The sequence below is a fragment of the Denticeps clupeoides genome, chromosome 20 (genome assembly GCF_900700375.1).
Source record: "Denticeps clupeoides chromosome 20, fDenClu1.1, whole genome shotgun sequence".
NCBI lineage: Eukaryota > Metazoa > Chordata > Actinopteri > Clupeiformes > Denticipitidae > Denticeps > Denticeps clupeoides.
Window position 1 is genome coordinate 6,514,132 of NC_041726.1, and position 25,286 is coordinate 6,539,417.

The 25,286-nt window shown below is 44.8% G+C and overlaps 2 protein-coding genes across 4 annotated transcripts; one reads left to right on the forward strand and one right to left on the reverse strand.

Moving 5' to 3' along the window:
* Nucleotides 1–236: 236 nt before the first annotated feature.
* On the forward strand, nucleotides 237–12,387 carry ncaldb (neurocalcin delta b). 2 transcript variants are annotated; one of them, XM_028963381.1, is made up of 4 exons: nucleotides 237–479; nucleotides 7,064–7,471; nucleotides 9,322–9,427; nucleotides 9,656–12,387. In XM_028963381.1, exons 2-4 carry the CDS (start codon nucleotides 7,094–7,096, stop codon nucleotides 9,748–9,750), a joined length of 579 nt encoding a protein of 192 aa, XP_028819214.1. In that variant the 5' UTR covers nucleotides 237–479; nucleotides 7,064–7,093; the 3' UTR covers nucleotides 9,751–12,387. The 2 variants fall into 2 exon arrangements, with proteins under 2 accessions (XP_028819214.1, XP_028819213.1); XM_028963380.1 differs by lacking the exon at nucleotides 237–479 and adding an exon at nucleotides 6,654–6,890.
* On the reverse strand, nucleotides 11,533–25,125 carry grhl2b (grainyhead-like transcription factor 2b). Of its 2 annotated transcripts, XM_028963377.1 has the most exons (16): nucleotides 25,029–25,125; nucleotides 23,670–23,856; nucleotides 23,216–23,274; nucleotides 22,588–22,948; nucleotides 22,387–22,442; nucleotides 21,782–21,938; nucleotides 21,588–21,699; nucleotides 19,207–19,301; nucleotides 16,468–16,626; nucleotides 16,205–16,262; nucleotides 15,432–15,577; nucleotides 14,864–14,901; nucleotides 14,104–14,198; nucleotides 13,762–13,847; nucleotides 13,498–13,562; nucleotides 11,533–13,421 (listed from the first exon to the last, which is right to left on the reverse strand). In XM_028963377.1, exons 1-16 carry the CDS (start codon nucleotides 25,046–25,048, stop codon nucleotides 13,307–13,309), a joined length of 1,809 nt encoding a protein of 602 aa, XP_028819210.1. In that variant the 5' UTR covers nucleotides 25,049–25,125; the 3' UTR covers nucleotides 11,533–13,306. The 2 variants fall into 2 exon arrangements, with proteins under 2 accessions (XP_028819210.1, XP_028819212.1); XM_028963379.1 differs by lacking the exon at nucleotides 25,029–25,125 and having other exon boundaries at nucleotides 15,432–15,574.
* Nucleotides 25,126–25,286: the final 161 nt, after the last annotated feature.

Below are 25,286 nucleotides of genomic sequence, written 5' to 3' on the forward strand. Positions count from 1 at the left end.
CAGACCTCATGTGCATTTGTTTGACTAACGTGAGTGGAGATGATTGGTCATCTTTTCCCCACGTTCGTTTGTTTTATAGTTCATTGAAAAGTGAGCAGAGGGTGACAGACCACCCACTGAAACCTACTGCAACCGCTGAGTTCTTGTTGCCAGGGCGACGCCGGCTCGCATAGGGCTTTCAGAAGGGGGGCGGGGCCCTGTGCGGAGACCACGTGACCGAGGGCTTTGACGTCACCGGTGGAGGCAGTTCGCTGTGGAGGGCTTAGCCGAGGGTAGAGGGTTCGGAGCGGAGTCTTGTGGAGTTTTGAGTTGCAGCTGCCGGTGGCTGACAGAGCGCTGCTCCCACCACCTGTTGCCGTACCTGCTCAGCCCTCCACCCGAGGCTGCAACCCTCTCTCCGCTCGGACCGTTGCCGGGTTATGGACTACTGTTAAACCGGGAAAGCCTCCACAGCACGCCCCTCAGAACCGCCCGTCGAGGTGAGTGGTCTGTCTGATGCCCTGGTTCTGTTCTTGACAAGTTTGGGACCCGGGTGACACACGCTGGCAACTTTTTTTTCCTGCAGGCGTGCACACACACTTGCCTGTGACAGTGCAGCAGGTGCAACAGGAGGAGGTTAGAGGGACGATGGCACACAACAGACCCATACTATCTACACACACACACACACGCACACACACACACACACTATCAGTTATTTGCTTGCTTGTCCTTTCTACGCATCTTATGCAAAATCCCACCGTGACAGTTTAAAGGACGGAGCAGTACTGCTTCGTAAAGTAGGAAGTAGCCGTGCCGGGTTCTGGTCTTGTGGCTTGTCGCCTCTCTGAGGTTTCCGACGTTCGAGAAGCCAGTCCAGGTCCTGGTGAGTCCCGGTGAGAGACTTGAGACTTGTCTCAACGCAGAAAAAAAAGAACCCTGTGGGGACGAGAGTGGGGCGCTGCTGCTCTGCAGGGGGGATGAGAGCGTGCAGGCGCGCCATGGGCCGGAAATGAGTCCTTCCTGTTTCTAGAAAAGATGTAGATGGTGAGAGAAAGTGTGAGAATGCGTCAACGTCCCATCGGCTTTTTAAAAAACTGCGGCAAAATCCGAACAAGAACCTCAGGATGCAACCGAACAGAGCTCAGCAGGTTAGGGTCACCCTGGTCACCTTTTCCCTTTCACCACCGGAGTCCAGGACCCAGCGGTGAGGCAGTGAATCAGCAGAGGGTTGGATAACAACCGAAAGGAGAAAGTTGTTCTACGTGATGCACTGGGCCGATGATTGTGAGGGTTGCAGAGCCTTCGATTCCACAGTGGCTCAATGTATTTTTAATAAAGGGACTCACATTAGCCACCGAGGGGACGTTGTCAGCCTTGTGCCACCGCTATTACGGATGTGGTAATGACAAGCTACCGGTGGGAGGAAGGACATGCTTTTAAAACTAATAAAATGAGACTGTTGACCTTATCCGTCATCAAAAAGGTATAAATGTAGTCTTTATAAGGTATGATCCCATAATAAAGCATGTTTGACTCATCCATCTGAGGTTGCGACCTGTAGAGGTCGCGAAGGTAGATCGTGGCCCAGAGATGACCACTACCTTCAGCAAATCCTCCTCCGACCTGTAATCGCCCATCGCCTCGGCTAAAAATACCTTCCCTTCTCACCCGCGCCCGGCGTCGAGAACCGTGGCGGCCAGAGGACGAGTTGGACAAGCCCTCGCTCCGGGCAGGTGAAGTCTCACGTGACTTCGGTAATTCTAGCATTAGCGCGTGTTGACAGAACTGGGAAGAACTCGTTTTATGGACTTTATCTCCCGACGGTCCAGATGGCCGGAGTATTTTTTTCTCCCAGGCTAGGGGACCAAGAGCCATACATCCAACACCCCTTGCTGTTTTGTTCGACGGCCAAATGACTTCATTTTCATAAATGCTTTATGGTTATTCTTCTGCGGCCGTCATGTATAGCTTTGGCAGTGGGGCCATAATCACGCTCTTTAAACAGCGCCCGTATACAGAAGGCGGCTAATGGACGTGTTTTTCTCGGCCGTGGCCATAAGAAAAGAGTGTCGAGTGTGACCACGGCCTCCTCCTCCTACTCCGGATTAGCGGCACACACTACAGGACTAATCTGTGGCAATAGGATAAAAATAAAGGCTTGTGTCGGTTATGTAAGTGGGCGCACAAGATGTCTTGTACCTTGGGGTTAGTGTCCCGTCACTGTCATGTTGCTTTTTTGTTTCGCCTCTTCAGTGAAACCATCGATTTAAAATCCATCAGTTTAAATTTAGGACCACGATCAGATGCAAACAAGTTTTTTCTTCTGTTTTTTATTATTTTTCTTTTTATTAATGTGATTAGGAAAGTGTTCCCGGGCCTTTAATGAATCTGTCATTTAATGACTGCGCTTCCATTCCCTGAAAGATATTGAAATCCCGTCCAGGGTAATTAGCTTCCTCTGTGGGAACATGGAGCCAATCGTTTGAAAAAAAAAAATTTATTTATTATGGCCGCGTCAGGAATAAATTGTTGCAGTGTACGTCTCCCCCCCCCAAAAAAAAAGGAGGCGGAGACTTGCAGGCAACCCCACCTGCCTGCACCAGGGCTGCGGTTCTTTCTCGTTTCATTTTGGCACATCTGGCACATCTGCCCCAGAAAATCACAGGCACGTCGATAATCCATGCAGATTAATCACCGACCACTTCTTGTATCTGGAGTCGCTGGCCAAATCTACCACAGACGGGCATAATGCGGCGGGCATAAGACGAGACAATAATGACATGTCTCTTTTGCTATCATGAATTTGTTTCAAGCATTTTTTTTTTCATATTTTGCGCCCCAGTGCTCCTCCCTCTCTGGTCCATTAAGCAGTATAACATCTGGTGCAACAAAACTCAACAAAAAAAAAAATGGATAAGGTCGGGATTAATAAGGGTTATATGTGAAAATCTGCTTTTTGATTAATGAATGTGTCTTTTTTTTTTTTTTTTTTTTTTGGTCGCTGTTGTAGCAGATTATCTTCCACAGATGCAAAAGATCAAATTGTGTCCGAATGGCACGTCACACAGGTCAAAACATTAAAGATGACCCGGTCTGGGTCATGTGCCCCATGAGGTCCATTCGGTGGGCTTTAGATGCCATGTGTGAATGGGCAAATGCGGGATTACTGTGAGTGACGGGAGAACGCGGGCCGCATGCTCATCGCAGTCTGCAGTGCAGTGGAGGAGATTAAAGTTTAAACAGTCGGGCAGCAGAAAGCCCCCGTTTCTCTCTGCCGATTTCGTGACAGAGACCGAAAAATCCTTTTTTTGATTCGTGTCACGTGACCGCCCCACTGACGTAACATGCTTTACACTACTTTCTTTTTTTTACTGTGGTAAAAGTACTTTAGAGCATTAGACAGTTCAACATCTGACAAATGGCTGCGCATAAAAAAGGAACTTTTAATCCTAGCGAGTGGTTAACGTCCATCAGTGATCTGAACATTGATCTGTGTTTTTTTTTTTTTTTTTTAAATGACATATTTTTATGTCTTTATGTCCCGGCTGGACACATCCCTGCCATTAACAGCACTCAGAAACCTGGCCTGAATGTTTACCAGCCCTCACGCCGTGAGCTCTGATGCTTTTGTTTGCCTCTCCCGCGGTGCTTTTTATTAATTTATTCCTTTTTTTTTTTCCGAAGGGAGGAAATGGCTGAATTATTGGGTAAGTAATGCTGCGGATGAGATGAGCAGGGGTGAGCGGAGAGCAATAATTACGGCCTGGCAGCAGCAGCAGACAAAATGGAACAGAAAAGAGACGCTCCGTTTACGCCGTTTGAAGCGCTGAGCTTTTGAGTCCTTTTTTTTTTATTATTATTATCATGCACACACTGTGAGTGTTCTGGAATCTGTCCCGTCCGTGTTCGCAAAAGGTTCGAAACTAATCGAATAAGTACCTGCCATAGAGCTAGATTGTCCAGATGTCACCTGCATCCTGGACCACCTGCAGAGCCACGGGGGACGGCTCTGCTAGTCGTTATGTAATGGGGTGGCATCATTGTCCCCAAGTAATGGTGGCGGTAAGAGCCTTAGCGTTAATTGGAGGAGGTGATCTTTTGAGCTGCAGGCCCCTGAAATAGAGCGAGGCTCAGGCTTCACCACAGAGCCCTTGATCCCGCTGTCCTTCCCAGCACCGGTCGGCACTTTTTAAAGGCAAGAAAGCTTAGCGCAACCTGGCTTGAGGTCTCATCATCGTCATAATAATAATCACCTTCGTCAAGGTGGGCCCAGGCCTTATTTAAGATCAGGAGCACTTTGGGACAATGAGATCGTCCTGAAGGCTCCAGATGGGGAGATCTTTGAGAAGCAGGGGTAATCTATTCCCTTAACGATTATTCTGAGTGATCGTCCCGTCCCCATCGAGGTTTACGTTTTTTTAATTGCCACTATTGCTTGTTTGTGACGAATCACGTGCTACTGGAAGATGTGGAGTATTGTTTGTTTATTCATCTCTTTTCCCTGCACATTAGTAATGGCCGCATTCTGAGAGCCTGTCGCCATGACGACCTGCTGCAGCGTTATGCGAAAGGTCTGGAATCCATTAAGCAATTAACGCTGATTGAGTTCCCTTATTCGCTCATGTCCAGTTCCAGCAGCTAATTCCAGCCAGCTAACTTCCATCATTATGAAGGGTGGTAGTAGCCTAGTGAGTAACACACTTGACTATGAACCAGAAGACCCAGGTTCAAATCCCACTTACTACCATTGTGTCCCTGACCAAGACACTTAACCCTGAGTGTCTCCAGGGGGGGACTGTCCCTGTAACTACTGGTTGTAAGTCGCTCTGGATAAGGGCGTCTGGTAAATGCCTTAAATGTAAAAATGTTCCCCTCAGATACGGAGCCTCCCATCAAACATCAAAACCCCTTCAGGGTTTTTATTGAGCAAATCACGACCAGGTGCCACTGAGGTGCCACTGAGCAAAGCACCGTCCCCACACACTGCTCCCCGGGCACCTGTCATGGCTGCCCACTGGGTGATGGGTTTAAAACTGAGGACACTGCATCACAATGACAATCACTTTTCAAGTTAAGGTAATATTTGAATATATTAATTCTAATCATCAGCCATAATCATCAAGATAAAACTAACAATGACAACAAATGACCTTTGTGACACCATCCTACAAAAATACCAGTTATGGAGGTTTAGGGCTTTTGGTACACATTTTTACATATTTTGTACCCTCGGTGTACCTGTGAGAGTAAAACAAATGAGAGTGTGTGTGTGTGTGTGTGTGTGTGAGAGAGAGAGTGTTTGACCCCAACAGGTACACAGGCCACTTTACCCAAGTGTTAATTGAAGAGGGATCTTAAGAGCTCTACCCGCAGCGACCCACCGACTGATGATCATGTGCCTCTTTGTGCCCGTGTCACCTCTGTTTTCCCCTTTTCTCATCGAAAACATTCCAAATTAAAATCTCTTCCCGTTCGGTCATGAGAGTCTATCCTTCAGAGGCTCCACTCAAGTAGGCCCTAGTTAAACAGGTTCGACATCCACGATCTGGTAAACATTTAATCTATCGATTTATGCACTTTTGGACAAAATGTGGGCGCAGATGACCTGGGCTGGGCTCGTGTCAAATAACGCCTTGTGGTGAGTGCACAGCCGGATTTAAGTGCTCGGGTAATGACTGCAGTAAATGGTGTAAACGGCGCACGTCCCACATGCTTTCCGTTTGCAGAAGAGCACTCGGCCTTTTAAAGCGGAGCCCCGCCGGGTGATTATCCTTGACCACTTCGCGCTTTTCGTGCGCTGCTCGGATGCCGCACTTGAGTTCTCGAAGAGGCGGGGCAACCGAGTGTTCTGTTTACTCGAGAGCCCACAAACCTGCTCATTCACTGAGCGGCATTCACACGCTGATAATAATGACCCCGGGTGTGCGCTTGCTTTAATTGAAATATTTATCATGCAATCACTTGTACTTGACAAGACACTTCACTATGTGCAGAGAAATGAAGGGGCTTTTGAAATCTGGAATAAGAAATTGTAATGTTGTTCGTAATACAGGGTGGGCCATTTATATGGATACACCTTAATAAAATGGGAATGGTTGGTGATATTAACGTCCTGTATGTGGCACATTAGTATATGTGAGGGGGCAAACTTTTCAAGATGGGTGGTGACCATAGTGGCCATTTTGAAGTCGGTCATCTTGGATCCAACTTTTGTTTTTTCAATAGGAAGAGGGTCATGTGACACATCAGATTTATTGGTAATTTCACAAGAAAAACAACGGTGTGCTTGGTTTTAATGTAACTTTATTCTTTCATGAGTTATTCACAAGTTTCTGACCACTTATAAAATGTGTTTAATATCACCAACCATTCCTATTTTATTAAGGTGTATCCATATAAATGGCCCACCCTGTACAGAAACAGTGTAAAAAGGATAAATCTGATATGTAAAAAACTTATATATATATGTGTGTATGTGTGTGTGTGTATATATACTCACACACACACATACACTCACAAATATATACATACATATATGTATGTATGCATGTGTGTGTGTGTATAGATACATATGATAGTGAGGGCAGAGGCTTCCAGGTTGTGAGTGGCTGTGCTGTTCACCACACTGCAGTGAGAGTGACAGGCCCAGATTGCAGAGTGTGCAAGGGACGGGCATTGTATGAGAAAAAACATTTTTGCATCGGGAAGTGATGCACTTTTTCAAGCACACACACACACACACACACACACACACACACACACACACACAGGCCTTTCGATTGTACATGTGGTAGACCAATGGAAAATTCCGTTGGCAGAGAGGCAGCAGGCAAGGAAAAATGCACCTGCCGGCCGTTCTGCCCGTTTTGCATCGGCGATTGATGTGTGGTATTCGGCGACGTGTCGAGGGAGCGTATTCTGCAGCTCTGGCTTGTGCTTCATACGAAGAGAAATACACTGCTCTATCCCTGTAGAGAACCATGTGTGTTTATTAGGTGCCGCCCAGAGATCAGAGATCAGCAGAGATCATCCGTAACCTGTAACCAACCGAGATTGATAAATCGTCGTCTTTATTTTGCAGTTGAAAACCACAAACGACCAAAACAAAACAATGGGGAAACAGAACAGCAAGATCCGGCCAGAGGTGATGCAGGACCTGCTGGACAGCACGGACTTCAGCGAGCACGAGATCCAGGAGTGGTACAAGGGCTTCCTGCGAGACTGCCCCAGCGGCGCGCTCAACATCGAAGAGTTCAAGAAGATCTACGCCAACTTCTTCCCCTACGGAGACGCCTCCAAGTTCGCCGAGCACGTTTTCCGCACATTCGACGCCAACGGCGACGGCACAATAGACTTCCGAGAGTTCATCATCGCCCTGAGTGTCACGTCGCGCGGCCACCTCGACCAGAAGCTGAAGTGGGCCTTCAGCATGTACGACCTCGACGGCAACGGCTACATCAGCAAGGCCGAGATGCTGGAGATTGTGCAGGTTGGTTTTTTGGAAAAACGCTTTAAGAATTTATGTATATACATTGTTAATTGCCAACAAACAAGTACTGCGATCATTTCTTATCCAAAGCCCTGGTATTTTTTTTTTAAATGGCAGTTTCCACACAGCTATGTACTGAATATTAACACGGGGTGTCACGGTCCTGGCACTGGTGAAGATCGTCTGGACGCATTTGGATGACTTATACAGAAAAGGGGATTTCTATACAACATTAAAAATACCACACTTGAAAACCAGGGACAAAACACAACGTACACAATATTTTTCACCCCGACTGAGCGTTGAAATGACGTCAAATGACTTCCAAATATACCCTCTATACGGCTTCTAAATATACCCTCTCGCCGCTTGTATTCTTTGGCCTTTATAGGTCTAATTGGTTTCAATTTTATTTTGACGCTCTCTTCTTTTTTAGCTTACTTTTTTTTTTTTTTTTTAAAACAGTGACATTTTAACAATATTTTATTAAAAGAATAGCTGTTGGTAATGGAAAACACTTCCAAACACACATTTCAATGCAAAACAGGGTTTGGCGCAAATTGGCGTCTCCTGCGGGTCTGTGGCCTTTATCTGTTACCGCCACATCCGCTCAGGTGACGGATGTGTGTGTTTGTGTGTGAGGTTCCTATAATTCTCTGAGGGTTTAATTTAGAGGATTCTTCCCTAGCCTCTAGGGTCCTTCTGCCATTATTACGGTCCCACCTTTGGTGCTCGTGTTAGAACGTTGCTCTCCGAAACCGGCTGTACCTGCAGCGTCAGGTTGTACCCGTCCATGAGGGCACAAGTGGTCACCAGCTTCCCACAAAGATGCTAAACAAAGACATTTTGTTCCAGTCAAGGTTCTGCATGACGATGCAGTAATACCATTGTTGTTATTATTTTTATTAGTATTATTACCATAGAAATGTAAGAGGCAAATTATACACCAAATAATTTCTTAAGCAAAATTGAGCCAAATGTATTGATTATAATATTATTATATTGATTATTGATAAAAAATACAACAAATGATTACTGTTCTAAACAAGGTTATAGGCCCCTATATTACATCAAATTTGAAAATGCATGACAAGTGAGTTAAATCAGATTCCACTCTCATATATCACCACCTTTAACAATAATATTAAATATATTTTTGCATTTACAGATCTTTTTGACTAAACTTTTCACAGTTACATACAATTATATCAGATTTAAATCTAATACATATGTATACATTTTTTTTCCACCAGATTTCTATAACACACTCAAGGAAAAATGATATGTAGGGCCATTGCTGTTGGTTGTTGAGTATCTTGGGTATGCTGAAATGTAATTCTCTAATACTCTCATTTCCTTTGCTCAGTTTTAGCTCGTGCCCTGTGTGTTTGTGTGTGATTAGAGTTATTATGGCTGTGGGTGACGGTGAGCTCCATAGGAGCAATTTCTAGCCGAGGAGGACAGAAGAGAGCTCTGTAATTTAACGCTCCACTTTATGAGTGCACTTGTGTCCCCAGAGTGCCAGGCGCCATAATATGTGTGAAACTAGGCACATCCTGCACTTTCTCGAGAGCGTTTCTTCTTATTTGGGGCAGCGGTGGCCTAGCGGTTAAGGAAGCGGCCCCGTAATCAGAAGGTTGCCGGTTCAAATCCCGATCTGCCAAGGTACCACTGAGGTGCCACTGAGCAAAGCACCGTCGCCAAACGCTGCTCCCCGGGCGCCTGTCATGGCTGCCCACTGCTCACCAAGGGGGATGAGTTAAAAGCAGAGGACATGTTTCATTGTGTCACCGTGTTCTGTGCTGCAGTGTATCACAATGACAATCACTTCACTTTCATTCATTTTTTAGGCCATTTACAAGATGGTCTCCTCTGTGATGAAGATGCCGGAAGATGAGTCCACACCAGAAAAACGGACTGAGAAGATCTTCCGTCAGATGGACACAAATCGTGATGGTGAGACAAACATCCCCTGACAATGTCCCTGATCAAAAAACGTATATGAGGGGGCACTGAGGAAGACAAGATAAATTAAATAATTAAATGGCAACAAGAACTGTTGTGCTTGTCCTCATGCTGCCTAACAATCCCAATGCTTCACACTGCACGTAGCACCAGTTCTCAAATGAATCAGGAAAGACCGTCAGGGTTTGTATCAATCTGTTATATCTACCTGCATTTCAGGCAAACTGTCGCTGGAGGAATTTGTGGAGGGAGCGAAGAACGACCCGTCCATCGTGAGGCTGCTGCAGTGCGACCCCAGCAGCGCCGGACAGTAGAGCGGCCCTGGCACCCACCATTAAACCAGATCCTTCCTTCAGCGTCCTGATCTCCCATGCTCACCCCGCACCCTGGCTTGCTGGAGCAGCCGCTGGCTGTGAGCCTTCTGCCGATAGAAAAGATGCGCCCGAACACACACACCTACACATCCACAGATATACACACGAACACAGACAAACTGAAGTGTCCGCACATCCACGTCCAACATAAAACACTCATATTCATGATCATATTGAGTGCGGCACACGCCGACAGATGCACAGTTCGCCCAACTCTTCATCAGTATGTGCTCCTCACAGTCAGATGATGACACTTGGGACTGGAAAACTGGACACACATAGTAGGTAAGAGGTGAGCAAGTGTCCACCATGCGCGTAGTAAAGACTCTCAGATATACAATAACAGTGAGCTAGCTAGCTCAGATTACGAGAGGCTCGAATTCCTGGATCAAAGTCGTGTGCGATAACAAGAGCATCTCACTTTTTTATGCTGAGCATTTGCATATTATTCATAATAGCAATTTAGCGAGCAGCTGCTCACTCTCAAGCGTTATTTTGTCAAAGTCAGGGTCAGGGTGGTGAGAGGACGCGATTTAAAACACAGACTTTCTAATATGACCACGTCTGGTTATTGAAAAGAGTCTAGCGCCCCCTGGAGGGCATTAAAAGAAGCCCCTTTTTCCTAAGCTTCCTTCAATCAGATGATTGTGTTGCCAAATGTTGTTGATTTAAAATGGTATTTGGCAGCACAATTCATTAACAAATACTGTAACTCCAAGACAGTCACTTGTTTTAATATTTACTGAACAAATCAAGAAGGCAGAGGAAAACACTCATTTATCTTCATTGGCATGGCAAACAAAGCTGTGGAATTATGAGTTTTTTTTTTCTCCTTTAAACTTGGTTTAAACTTGACTCATGTGTACGGTACCTTCATATTTCTGTTAGGAACAAAGAAAAAGCGAGGACCACACACATTTATGCTATGCATGTACTTTTGTACACTTTTCACAGCAGCGCATTTAAATGTACATCCAGTCGTCATCGGGCCATTTCTTTTTTCCATGCGCTCTCCTCATTCTTCTCAGAGGTTAGTAAAGATGTAAAGGCTCTGAATGTTTATACCTGTGTATATAGTGTGTATATTGTATGTATCCCTTATATGGTACAATACATCACTGAAGGCCTCGATTGGATCGGCCTTCGTTTTCGTCCATTACCGTTGACATATATGTTTGATTGATTAATTTATTTTTTTACTGTAGATTGTTAAGACATTTATGTGGACCAAATCGGACAACCTGTCAATCGCAAAACCATGGCAGACACCAAACATTATTGAATATGTAATGATATTATTTAATATGTAATTACATATTAATAGCACTCTAGCAGATGGGGCGGGACATGCATGGGCCACATCAGCTGAAAGGCTGTACCTCCCAAGATATGATGTGTGTCCCAAGCCCCGCCCCTCCTGCTATGACCATATTTACTGTTGCTTGCGTATATGTGGATGCATGTCTGTACAGTATATGTTGAATCAGTGTTTTTTTTTTCCGAACACGTCATAGGTAAAGTTATCACTTTCGAAACGTACTGTGACCTGACAGGAGGTCAAGAATCGGCTGAATTCAGAGTGTCTGTGCTGTCAGGTGTTTAGCAGGAGGCCTTTAGGTAAAGCGTGGGCTGCGGCTCACACAAACTCAGGGGTGTTTGCTGGAGGTTTTTGATCGCAGTGCGGCAGAAGGAGCCCAAATAATGGTCAGAAGACAGCTGGGATGCCTAAAAAAGTGTATTTTGAGGAAGCCCCCAATCAGATTTGAACACATTTACAAACACACACAAAATATAAATTACACCCTCTTATGAGACCACATATCAAAAAAGACATTTTTCACTGTAAAGAGGAAGCCTGTGTCCTCTTTGCATCGCCTGTTATAGACACAACCGACAGGCAATCAAAAGCAGGCCAAAGGCAACGTCTGCTGACCAACAATGGATTTGTCATTCTTTTTAGCATTACTGTTTAAACAATTTTTTAAACATTTGTAACCCTACAAATATTAATCTGCTCCAGTTCTCAGAGCCCCCAAAACGATTCATATTATCTAATGTGATGATGAGTTTCCATGGATTTTACTGCCTTACAGCCAATGTATGCTTAGATAAAGTGGGTGGCTGTATGAATGATTGTCTAAAAACAATGATAATCGTACTGTATTGGCCCCAATAGAAGACAGCCCCCCTTATTTTTAAAAATAAAATATTGAATTTGGGTATTGCATTTGCAGGTATTGAATTACATCAAGACAGTCAACTTTTCAGATGTTGATGGGCCAATACAGTAACAAAAAGTATAGTCATTTAGACCTTTCCTCCTTCACAAAAAACCAACAGGTATCACACATCAGGCATCACTTCTGTGCAATGCATTCTAGCGACATGTGGTCAAGTGCCAAATGTATGATTAACCAGTATTGTATCAATTTATACTGTACGATTGTTATCTGTCCAACGAAATGTTGACCATTGTACCATTTTGTAGATTTTGTATGGTATGGTAACTTTGTGTCAGTGTCAACACAGGCATTCATTTGGTTATATTCTAAATAAAGAAAAATAGCAAATACACGATGTTGCTTTTGCCCTGTGATCCTTTGTTTTCTATAAATGCTACAGAACGGCAGATGAAACACAAGGCAACGCTCTGAAAACAAAACTCCACGCTCAAATTTTAAGTCAAATCTCCAACAATTATTTACAGATAGGAGATTTTTTTTGTCCTAGATAAAATATCCAAGTGCCCTACTGTACATAGGATTTAAGTGAAGCGTGTGGGTGAACCTTCAAAATTGACACAAACATCCATATTGGCCAAACTAGCTTTGCTTGAAATGGGAAAACTAATGTTTCCACACAGTCCATAGGCACAAATACTTGAAAATCAGATTATGATCTATTGCCCAGGTTTTCAAACACAACGGGAGTGTGCGCCAATGGCAGAGGGGAAGGGCAACAACATACTTCTTCTGAGTGCTCAGCATAGACTAGACTAACACATACGAGTACACGGTTCGGACGAAAATATGTTACAAAAATAACTAAACTGTACAAGGTTAATTCACATTATTATTATCAAATGAATTTATGAAATACAAAACATTGGGCCTAAAGAAACCGTTACAATGGCTGGGGTTCCTGAGCCAGACCATGCTTTTTAACATGTAATTTTATTTATTTTATCTATAAATATCTACATTCTGCGATTGGCAATTAAGTCATTAAGCCTCATAAAGGTATCAGTAAATGGTTTCCAGGGAGACGGTCTCGCTCTGAAGACCCTCTGAGGAAACATTATTGGTCCTAAGTCTATTTCCTTTAGCCGTGAAAGACCACGGCGTGACGCATGACCAGATCCAATTTTGTGGCAGGGGGATGTGGCAGGATGTGGACGCTAATTTCCTGAAGCTTCGGGGCGTCCTTCAGGAGCACCACGTGACGTGACGAGAGCATCCGCGTGGAACTGAATCACAACAGATTTAGCAGGCTAGGCTCAGATCTCCATCAGGGTGATTTTGCAGCCGTCCATGCAGCTTTCGATGCTAATGACGAACGTGTCCTCGTTGGAGTAGTGCTCAATGATGTTGTCGTCCATGTTCACCAGAATCCTAAGGGAGGGAGAGGATCTCATAGTCACTCACTACACAGCGCCTGCTAAGTGCAAACCTGCGCACTCAAACTCACCCCTTTTTGCTTTTCTTGTAAATCTTAGCAATCCGGTCGATGGGGACTGCGTATTTCTCAGATATCTGTAAAAGAACAGAAACAGTCTACCATTACTGTCCACATAGACTTACAACACATCACTGTACAGTGCTTTAGCAGATAAAATAAAAGCACCCTAAAAGTCATGGACACGAAATGCAATAAGCTGAGCTAAAAGCACTGGTGGTTGCAAGTCAATAAAAAGAAAAGGGGCAGAGAAGGTGAATGCGGTAAATTACTCACCGCCTCCATCAGACCCCTGAGCGTGGGAGACTTCAGCATCAGCGCGTCGAACACCTCGTCGGCCTCCTTCCTCACGTACAGCAGCACTGCAGAGACATGGGTTCACACGGGCGGGTGAGCAGACGAAGGCCGAGGGCTCACCGAGTCTGGGTGAGCTACACTGGCTTCCGAACCACAGATCAAACCCAGACGCGTTCGCCACGGCTGTCAGCGTTCGGCTGATGACACCCGAATCCGCCTTGCACATGCGTTAGCGTCAAAGAATATTCGACACCCGTTAAGCTGTCACACAGATGCTTCTAGTTGACAACATGGAGCCAAATAAAGACACTGGACCCACACCTCTCTTTTGTGGCTCCTCTTTGATTTGCTTGTAAGGCGACGGACAGAAGTCTTCCTCTGACGACGGCCTGAACATCCGCTTCACCACCACGCTCCTGTCGTTCGAAATAAACAAATGTAACTGACAACCAATTAAACGAGTGGAAAGTTCAAAGTTTGCCACCTGAAAACACTATACTCTATCAAATATGGAGCAGTGAACCACCAGGAAGTTGGGGGGGGTCAAGAAAAAATAGAGAATGCGAACAGTCCAAGCATCAGATCGTTTTATTCCCCCAATGACCAATCGTCCAATCACTGGGACGAGGGTGGTAAGGGGTGATAGTAACCTAGTGGGTAAGACACTCTCCTACAAAGACACTCTACTACAATTGTGTCCCTGAGCAAGACACTTAACCCTGAGTGTCACCAGGGGGACTGTCCCTGTAACTACTGATTGTAAGTCGCTCTGGATAAGGGCGTCTGGTAAATACTGTAAACGCTACAGTACCCCACTATTGCCTCCTGGTGTAGACAGTGGTATTACAAGACTGGAAAGGGACTGCCAGCCAGTTAGCATTACATAAAGGTAAAAAAAATTCACTTTTACACAAATATCAAACTATATTCTTCTACAGCATTTAAGACAAATTTGTGCAAATTGATTAACAAGTGACAATTTATTATGCAAGATGTCCGTTTTTGCGGCAAGGAAGTAGATGCAAAATTTCAAATATGAATTTGTGTTTGCATTTGCTTGTAATAGTAAGGTAACACTCACCCCTCTCTTTCTATCTCTTCAGTGTTGAAGGCAAACACCTAGGCACAAAAATGAATGTAAGATTAATGAGATGATAGAAAGCTGCAAACTTTTTTTTACAAAGGAAGCTGCATGCCTGTTCTTTGTAGCAGGAAGTTCTGTAACCTTTGAAAACATGGCTGCTGTAGGTTTGCAAAATCCCTTTAATGAACAAATATCTGTACCGTGTCTGAAACACGTTGCTTTGCATGCTCTTCCTGGGAGACAGGATGGTGGCATTAGCCACTGGCCTTTTAAAAATGTCATTCCTTCCTTCGCTAACGAGTTCTGTTGCCGTTAGGTGGCTAATGCAATGGTGAAGGTGACAGGTGCACAATAGCTATGCAATGCATTCCAGCGGGCCACTGGTACAGATGGTTGCCGTGATAAAGTAAGTAAAAATGGCTAAAATATCAATTTCCACTTACTAACATATAGATTTGGTACTTCTCGTCCCACTCAAATAATCAGTGAATCGTGGAAAAGTGAATACATAAATGCAGTGAATAATTACACGGAGCAAGAGCCCATGACTGGACATTATCCTTACCTGCCCTGCTCTCTGCAGGTTGCCAAAGTGCACATCTGGAATGAAAAGGACCGGCTGAGACTCCAGGTCCGTCATTGTCTTGAAGAAGGTGGTGTCTGCTTTCTTGGAAAGCGCTATGGCCGCCGTGCCCCCGTCTTTACCTACTACTGGAGAAATCAGAATTTACTTGTGTGATTCATTGTAAATATGCATCAGTTTTACATTAATTAATCATTAATACGTTTTGTTCCCTGGACGCTCACACACTTCTGTTGGGTAAATGCTTGAGGGTGGGCAAGGAGCAAAGGAGTAGCAACCAATCTTTCTCGCTTGGCTGATTGGCCAACACGTTGCACACATGGATGTGATTTGATTTCTGCTGCAAGTAACAGTTCAGTTTACGCCCTGAGCCTCTTTCAAACACTGGTCACTATAACACTTTTAACCTATTATAACTATAAGGATTTTGGCTTACGAATTACTCACAGTTAATTTGAACTAATTAATCACACATTTTGCAAAGCATGAATTAATTATATTCCGATATTGTTTTTTTACATCAATTTATGGCCCTAACATTAACATGATTAAAAAAAACTTTTTGTCTTCCACAAGCACCTGCCCAATTAATATACAGCTTTGTGTCACGTGACCAAACTTTTTTAACGACGAAAGAAGTTAATAATCCAACCGCCTGCACTGTGACTACTTTAGAGTTGGGGGCGGCTGCCTAACGTCCATAAGAAAGACTAAATAAACTGGGACGCAGTGAAACACAGGGGCAAGACTCTGACCTTTTGACTTCTTGCGATTCTGCTTCCTCTCCTCGTCTCGGATCTTCCGCTCAGCCCCCTGTAGGTTGCCATTGTTATGTAAAATATACTTTGTTGTGTTGTGTCAGTATTCTTAATGCATTTGTACATGACAACCACAACATGCAACTACACATACAAGCACTAGGGGGTAGTAAGCCCATTTACTGCGACCTGAGACAGACTCCTGAAGAGTCTGATATTTACACATTAGAGAAAACATGATTCAAGATGTCAAAGTTCACCTTGTCACAGAAGACCTTGATTTGGCAGTAGGCTCGGTGGAGGGGCTTGTTGCTGCGGTTGTTGTAGCTGTACGTGTCAATCTGAATCATGAGCGGAAGTCCCTTCACCCCCTTCTGCGAGGAGAAGTCTGTGCTCAGGCAGTTCACTGTGATGAAGATCTGTCAAATCACAAAGCTTTTATTGCTTAATTCTTTGATGCTTCAAACGTAAAGTAGAGGCCCGTCACAGTATTTTATACTTAAATTAAAAATATATATTATTCCATTGGGGCACTTGAATCATTTGGATAAATACCTGGCTTAAATATAAATAAGGAGTTTTTTTTGTTCACATCACTCGAGTTATGGGTTATGATTGTGAACACTGGCTCTCAAAACAACACCCAATATATAGTTTGCTTGAAGAAATGTGCCGTTTTATTCATTCGCATGGTTCTGTCCCAGCATGTTACCCGATAGTCACAACACAGTTAAGTTTGTGGTTAATACACAAAAAAGCAGAAATGTTGCTTCACGTGACAAAACAAAGCACATGGAGGTTTGTTCCTTTCTTTTACCAAAACACAAATATAAGGCACATACTCAGGTATTCACAGCGCTGGGAAAAAAGCAACATTTTACTTTTCACTTATAACACACTAAACTACGGATTCAAACCAACAATCCAATAATATCAGAGCGTGAAACAGGTGGCGCAGGAGCAGGACCGCGTGGACTGCAGCGGCAGGCAGGCGGCGAGGGCGGATGGAACAGAGGGGAGAGCAGGGGGAGAATCCAGGGACAGGCAGGTGGTTTGCAACGTTGTGAGGAGAACAAGAACAGGCGAGGAAAATCCAGAACGTGGAGGTCGACGTGAAACTTGGTCAGTCCGAAAAGGCTTGGGAAGCACTGGGAATAAACACGCAATGAGCTCGCGGCGGGCAAGATGGCCATGTTGAGCCCTTCCCCTTCAGGGTCAGAGACGCCGTGGGCGGTCACACCCTCTGTGGGCCTGGTGGAAGAATGGTGGCCCTGACAAATAATCCTTTGCTTTTAGCTTAAATTGAAAAAAAGTGAAAGAAATAATAATGGTGCAATTGAACGGCTGAATCAATTGCCGCGAACCTCAAACCTTTCCTTGTCCACTGTAATTTTTTGTTGAGCTGATCATCTAATCGGCTATATTTTTTTAAAGGTCTATTATTTATTAATGTGTTATTAATGTCTTATTAATGTTTTTTTTCATCATACAACTTTTCTGATGCGTAGTTCAGCGACCGCAGCACACAGCTATACAAACAGATTCCGGGGGCCGATTTACTCTGCCACTCCTCATGCATTACAGGTCTCATTGGGCGTATCATGACGAATGTTTTCCCACCATCCCTCAGCCCATCATGTCCCAACTTGCATGCACAAGACACCCAAGACTCGTTTCTGTTACGTCTTAATCAATCAGATACTGCGGGGGGGGGCGGGACATGAGCTCGGTGGATACATTCCCACACAACCTCGGCACACAAATCTGTCATTTGCTAGGAAAAAGTCAACGTTGTTCTGAGACGTTTTTTCTTCACGTATACTAAATATGGGTAGTTGGCTATTAACCGCACAGCATTATTAACCAGAAGGAGCAAACAGCCCCTTGAACAGGAAACCCCCCAAGACAAGCATAAAGCTTAATATACCTGTGAAAATAACGTGAGCAAATATGGTAATATGGTACCTCGTTATTTCTGAATTTCTCAGCCGAACAATTGAACGAGGGTAAACAATCTGCGTTTTAAAGCCAGACCTTGAAAGACATTTGGGGTCTGCTGAATGCAAATAGACAGAGGGTGGGACCGGGCTCCACAGACCATCGTTTCTGCACTGAAGATCAATGGAATTTATTTGAACTCTGGCTCGTTTTACAGCCTCCTGCTTCCAGGCCCCTGATGGCACGGCCTTTTAACTCCAGGTGGAAGAGTGGATGAATGGGTCCCAGCGCCTGATGCTTATCACCCCCCCCCCAGCCCCCGGGTTTAACTTCAGCCCGAGATGCGTGCTGTTCGCTCGCAGGCCACTCGCAGGCCGAGTTGAGCGCAGGTGGTAATGTGCTATAACCAAAATAAAAACCTGAAAAGGCTGTGGGGCAAAAAGCAATAAAAAGTAAATATTTACACCCAGATGAATGTGGTCCCGCAAAAGCCAAGTAAAAGAACACAATAATAAGAGACCTGACTTGTCTCTGAAGCTACCTTATGTTTCTGGTGCGTTATAATTGTGTTAAATGTCCTGGAATGTGTATAAATGATCAAATATTGTAAATGTGTGTGTGTATAATATTTACACACAGCACACAGGCCTGGCCCATTCTGTCCTCTCCCTCTATAACAGATGAAACCCGAGTACTGTAAAGGCCGCAGGAAAATAGAGCAAAAAACAAACAAGGGTGGAGATTGGGGTGAATGTGAGGGGAGGGCGGGTGGGGGTGTGCAGCATTGTGTGTCCCTAGCGTCACACTTTAAACAGCAGGGCCTTTCTCTCAAGGAGTGTCCACAAAAGGCAGTGGGACTTCCTAGGACGCACAGTGCAAACAGAGCAAGGGACCATAGCCGGGGAGGGTTAAAGCAAAGAGATCGGGTTTCTAAATGCAACACAAATATTGCGGCTCTAATGAAAACGTGGCTTTGTGCTGTTCAATAAAGCGATATCATACAGCACAGAAACATGAATAAATCAACAAACCAACAAACGTAAAACAGAGCGTAAAATTACCTTGGCTTCTTCGTTTACATCCCAAGTGAAGGATACTGCATTATAGGCAATCTCCTCAATGTTCCCAATGGTGTTGAAACTCTCCTTGTAGTCGGCTGTAGAGACAAAAATTCAAAACGATGTCAAAATGATGGGCAGGACATGGTTTTTGTAACATAATAATAACATAAACAGCATAAGAAGTTGAACCGTATCAGCTGTGACACAAGAAACTGTTTTTCCAGACTGATAAAGTCTGCAGCGCAATAAAACCGCACACTTCGCTTTGATAAAGCTTATCTCGCTGAGCAAACAAGCAATCCTACTTCCAAGCCACCGACCTGGCAAAGAGAGGCTACCGCGTATTTATTACCAATTCGACTACTAGAATACTTGAACACGGCCGCGCTGTTTGTACACTTGTTGACTGCTGTTGAGCTGCACTGATACACTTCATACCGGACTGGCTAACCGCAACGATTGTTCGGTTTAATTGAATTAACGTCTGTCTACAACAAATAAATCTGATGAGTTTAAGTTTAAAAAAGCACACACACACCATTTAAAAGCACTCTCAAAACTCTATAATTTGTGCTTTTTGAATATTTCGGTTTATGTTGGATGTTGCCATAATGACAATGCAAAATTACCAACATCAAAATTTGGTTCCAATGTAGAATCTCACATCCAGATCAAACCAACATTAAAACATACTGTATGTAATTCTGGGCTAAATAAGAAATACATGTTGCTGGATGCCCATTCGTCCCACTTCCAAATCCACATTCCGTTCCCCAATTCCGGGGCATCTCCTGGTTTTCCCAGGTGCACTCAGGCATCATCCGTGTCCGTTAGTCCCCCGCGTTAAATAGGCCCATTCAAATCCCAGATCTTGTGACATGGCCCCAGGTCCCGAGAACAATCCCCCCTCAACTGCTATTCAAATCCCAACTGCGCCGGTGTCAGGTTGCAGTCACTGTCTGCCCGAGTCTCCGAGATCTGCAGGTCGCTGGTTGCCATATGCCTGGAGGTCACATCAGCACAACGACGCCCTTCCTTCATTTCCCCCCTAATACACACATCCTGTGTCCTTGTAAAAATTGGACTTGTGTCAACCCTTCTCTAAAGCACTCCCCGACACAACACAAAATCTGTCATTTCTTACAGATTTGAGGCCGTTACAAAACCAAAACACCTCAAGGGAGTTTCAGCTGGAACCACAAACCCGAGGTTCAGAGGAGATAAAGGCCTTGTTGTGCTTGTGGCTGGTTTCTACCGTGACGTGCCACTATCACTCTCCATATCTGCACTCATTACACTAACAAATCGAACCGGTCAGAGAAAAACATAAACCCTGTTGCTCAGAGAGAGAGCGTTCTCTAACGCTAACGCTAACGCTAACACTAACGCTCATGCCATGCACAAAATTCTACTCATTTGTATTTTTGTTGGATCCACTCATCCCCTTAGAGGGAAGAAACTGAAGATGAAGTGGTAGTGAGTGAATAATATCTTTCCTGGGAGCAGTGACCTATTACAGGATGATGGCCACCATTTTCAAGATACACTATATAATACAGATGACAGTAACGTTTACTTTGACTTTGACTAATGTACAATCAAGGACTTCCTCAGGAATTTATCTGAATAAATAGATAAAGCATGAAATACAAGGGTTTAAATATGCCTTCAATTTTAATATGCCTCCCATTTTAAAAAGCTTGTTTCCTCATTGTTTGCTACCCTTCTATCCTGCGTATTAGATCCTTGTTAGCATGTAGCATGCTGATGCTAAGTCAAGAGCACCGAGGTCCCTCGGGTGTCCCAACAGAGGGAAGGCAGCGGCATTCCTCTTTCTGTTCCAACAAGCCGGAGATTTTTTTTTTGCCATTCAGACTCTCTCCCACATACTTCGGCTGCTATGCTACACGCACAGGTTCCGGCTTGTCACGTAAAAGGAGTCTTGTCCATACCCACCACCGTTTCACACACAGCGGCTCGTTTTTTTTCACGAGGGACGAGACTTTGCCAGCTACTTACAGCTTTCTACACGTGCCTGGAGTGGAACAGAAGGGATGAAAGGATGCTAATTCTTATTTGCTACCCATTTCATCTAGTTTTATGTCATCTCTGGGACTTTTAATTATGAGCACATCAACAGCAGGGTAATTTAACTAATCACCGCGGTGACATAAAGGGAAGACGGACCAGGGGGAGGGTTTTTTTTAGACCCGGGGGCTGGGGGTTATGAGAGCTGCGCAGGGATCAGATCATAGGAGCGGCCTCCAGGCAGGAGACAAAAACACTAATGATAGAGGGGCTGTGTTTGGACTGGGGACAAGGTGGGGGGCGATCCCTGATCCCAGACAGATAAGGGGTCAGGGGTGACCCGACTCACTCACCGATGTCCAGGACCCGTTGCTTGGCCGTGTGCTGGCGGGAATGCCAGTACTTCCAGTACTTCAGCTGCTCGTCGCGGTTCTTGTCCTCGCTGAACACAACCATGATGACACTCTGATGGAAATTAGATTAACTGATAAGACATCCCAAAGTGCATTGCGAACGACGCCACAGTCGAGTGGTAAGGGCCACTCACCCTGACTTTGCTGATGGGGTGTCTCAGGCGTTTGTTGGCCCCTGTTTCAGTCAGGGTCACAGCATAGAACTGGCCCTTGTTCAGGTACGTCATGGGCCCTTCACCCTGCTTCTGACGCAAGGACCTGGTGGCTTCAAGCGTGTACTGGAATGTGTCACTATAATACAAACATAGCATTGTTAATTTATACATACACACGCCAAACACACACACACTACCAGTCTAAAGCTTGGATACACCTACTCATTGATGGGTCTTGGACTTTTTATATTATAGGAACAAAATTGAAGACACAAGACTATGTAATAACATGTGAGGTGAAGATTTGTGTCTCTCCTAATCAGGGAGCTTTTGCTGTGATTTCAGCATTTCACACTCTTCTCTTCTCTCCACCACCTTAAGTTGTACAACGGGGACAGTTTCCAACTGTCCTGAAGGTTCATGCTGAACACTTATCATTCATTCATGTTAATGAGCCTCTCATCAAGCGGCTTCGATGACGACAACAGTGAACGAAGCCGCCATGAAGGTAAAAAGAGGAAACTCTAAAAACACAGATTCATCAGACACGCTTCAGAAACATTATGGAGAAGGAAAAATCTTACATGTCTGACTCCTCAAAGACAAAGTCATCAGCACCCAGAGATGTTGACCGAAACTTCTGTTAAAAAAAAAAAAAAGACACAAAATAAATCTTTTTAAAAATGAATGATGCAATAATATAACCATGATTTTAAGAGCTATATACTGGACGTTTTGATGTCAGGTGTCTCTTCCTTCACCAGGCAAGTTTCACTTCCTCCTACCTCATTGTTCTCTTCTTCATAGGTGCTGTCAGGCGAGCTGCGCTGGTCATCTTTCCCATAGTTGCCGTGGCTCAGCGCGGGCGTGTCATAGGCCAGGCTCTGCTCGAACACCACGCGCGTGTGCTCCTCCCCCTCCGCCCTGTAGTGCACCCCGGAGGTCATGAAGACCGGCGTGTACACTTCCGCCTTCACCACCGCCACCGCCGCCCCGCTGTCCCCAGCTTCCGCGCCGTACTGCTCCCGCTTGGAGTCCGCGTGGTCGGTGCTGAGCGTCAGGTTCACCGGCACGGACTTCAGCACCTGGACGCGGTTGTCCACGGCCTCGCTGTCTGGCTGGCTGCTGCCGCCCACTAGGCTGTTCCTGAGCAATAAAGCGCGGGAATATCAGTACGCCCGTACATATGGAAAACCCATCTCCCCAATCCCAGCCCACCAGCATCTCCAAAACACTAACTCTTCCAGTCCGTCCAGGTTCGAACACTCGGTGGACTTAACTGAGCTCACCACCAAAGCCGAGACATTCATCTGATGCCACGGTTGCACTAAGATCAGGTGTAACTTCATTCTTTTCTCGCGGTGACGGTACGTATTCACTCCTCACAGTGACCGTGACGGTATATGTACTCACCTCTTTTCCTGCTCCTCTGCAACTTTGCTGATGGGCAATACTCTCTTGTCCTTGGGGACCTGGAAAGCGGCAGAACGTTCTTGAAAAATTCGATTTATGGAAACGTAATGCAGGTCAATTAGATCGCAAGTCAAACAGAAGTCTTGGGTGCAATGCTCAACATAACGGGTATTAAATGTCTCCAGCTACATTCTACTGTGTATTCAGAAATGTCCTCATTAAACACACACATCTGGTACAAATGTAAAAGGAAAGTGATCACAATAGATTAATTTAGATCAGTTTTTTGTAGTCTGTTTATTTTGCCTCTGCACCAAAAACGTAGCAACGAATCACTTAGCAGTTTGAAGTGAACATGTTCATGATTGTGAAAGCTCGCGTCGTTTCCCTTGTATAACACACCTAATTGATGGTTAACTACTCTGCACAAGGCTGTGTCTGTACCCTCGCCCACCTTGTAGTAGTCATAGAGTAGCCCCAGGGCTGCAGCGCTGTCTTCGTCCCCATTGATGCTCATCATGGCCTTGGTGGCTGCAGTCAAGGGGTTTTCCAGATACGACCTCCAGGCCTCGTCTTCACTGGTGTAGGCCCGTCGGGAGTGGAAGGAGGGTTCATTGGGAACCACCACCACTAACCGTTTACTGCACAAACACAAAGCACGGCAGCAATTTCTACTCACATGCTGACGAAAAATGAGCCTATAACACAAGGATGATGGCGCTTATCTTATCTTCTTCCGCACATACTTCGCTCTTGATTTAATCAAATAATCAATTGCGAAAGTGCAGATGGTATTTTGCTGGACCAAACAGCGAACAGCTGCCCACCTCGGCAGCCCCAACATCAAAGGGCCATGGGCTTCTTCACAAAAGCCAATAAAGATGGACGGGGGACTTGTTCAGCACAAACACAACCAAAAAAAAAAAAAAAAAACGGAAAAGATAGTATTTCCCGGTACTGATATGAAATGGAAAAGCTTCCCTGTTGAAAAACCGTCAGCTGTCACAGTTTCTGATGAATACCGCCTAATTTAACAAGTTCAATAAATATATCAGCGGGTTTATGGAATGGCCAAAATGCAACAATAACGCCCTTATTACATATATGTAAATCAGCTGAAGGGTGTTCCTGCTTGTAATTTTGAATTGAAAATGTTGCCATATAAAGGCGCATATGTGTGTGTGTGTGTGTGTGTGTGTGTGTATATATTTATAAATATAGAAGAGAAAAATTATCCCTCAAATTTCTAATACAGTTAGATGCAGCTGCAACCCACGTTCTCACTCTGGCCTGTGAATCTTTTTTTCTTTATTATTATTAAAAATAGAATTAGAATCACCACGCGTGGAGGTGCCATTATTGTTTAATGGGAAGTAAAAGCGCTACCAGAGCAATTTATTATAACGGTCGAGGTGACGCGTTTAAAACGCATACAAATATATAGAGGGGATAATAATAAAATAATAAAATAAAATTTACAAAAAAAAAAAAAAAAGAAAAAACGTAAACGTAATCCCCCCCCCCTAAAAAAAAACAAAAAAATCAATGGAGTGTTTTCTTAAAATGGCGATTTTTTTTTTAAACGCAGGTGAGTTCCCTCCGCGGACTCAAACTTTTACCTTCCCGTTTCATAAGAAAAAAAAACAAAAAAAAACGATCGATCCGATCACTCGACCGCGGCCGGAATAGTTCCTGTCGACACAAAACGCACCGCGTCCGGTCGACGTCCGGCAAACGGAACCGGACCGCGGCGTTATAACCGGGCCGCGATTTCAATGTCAAAGAGGCGCGCGTCGCTGCTTTAATCACTTACTTGTCTGTCTCCTGTGACATATTTCGCTTCCTCCGCGACTCTTCCTTGTGAAACTGGACTTTCAAGTCGGTGCAGGTAACGGGGCGGAAAAGACAAAAAAAAAAAAAAAAAAAAAAACCCGGGCTACAGGTAAGTCCGCTTTTCCCGGCCCGGTTCACCTGGCGGGCGCGGCCCCGCGCTGCGGAGCGACGGACGGGACGGAGGAGCGGTGCGGGACGCGCGCGTCTGACGCGGGACGCGCGTTGGCCGCGAAAGGGG

What these genes read in the sequence shown, in the direction of transcription:
- grhl2b (XM_028963377.1), bottom strand. Translation starts at nt 25,048, where the DNA reads ATGTCACAGGAGACAGACAA. An exon ending in GCAACGGGTCCTGGACATCG is followed by an intron (nt 19,302 to 21,587) that starts GTGAGTGAGTCG and finishes TTGTCTCTACAG; the next exon opens with CCGACTACAAGGAGAGTTTC. An exon ending in AGAGGAGCCACAAAAGAGAG is followed by an intron (nt 13,848 to 14,103) that starts GTGTGGGTCCAG and finishes ATGTCTCTGCAG; the next exon opens with TGCTGCTGTACGTGAGGAAG.
- ncaldb (XM_028963380.1), top strand. Translation starts at nt 6,822, where the DNA reads ATGCACCTGCCGGCCGTTCTGCCCGTTTTGCATCGGCGATTGATGTGT. An exon ending in AGATGCTGGAGATTGTGCAG is followed by an intron (nt 7,472 to 9,321) that starts GTTGGTTTTTTG and finishes TTCATTTTTTAG; the next exon opens with GCCATTTACAAGATGGTCTC. An exon ending in GATGGACACAAATCGTGATG is followed by an intron (nt 9,428 to 9,655) that starts GTGAGACAAACA and finishes CCTGCATTTCAG; the next exon opens with GCAAACTGTCGCTGGAGGAA.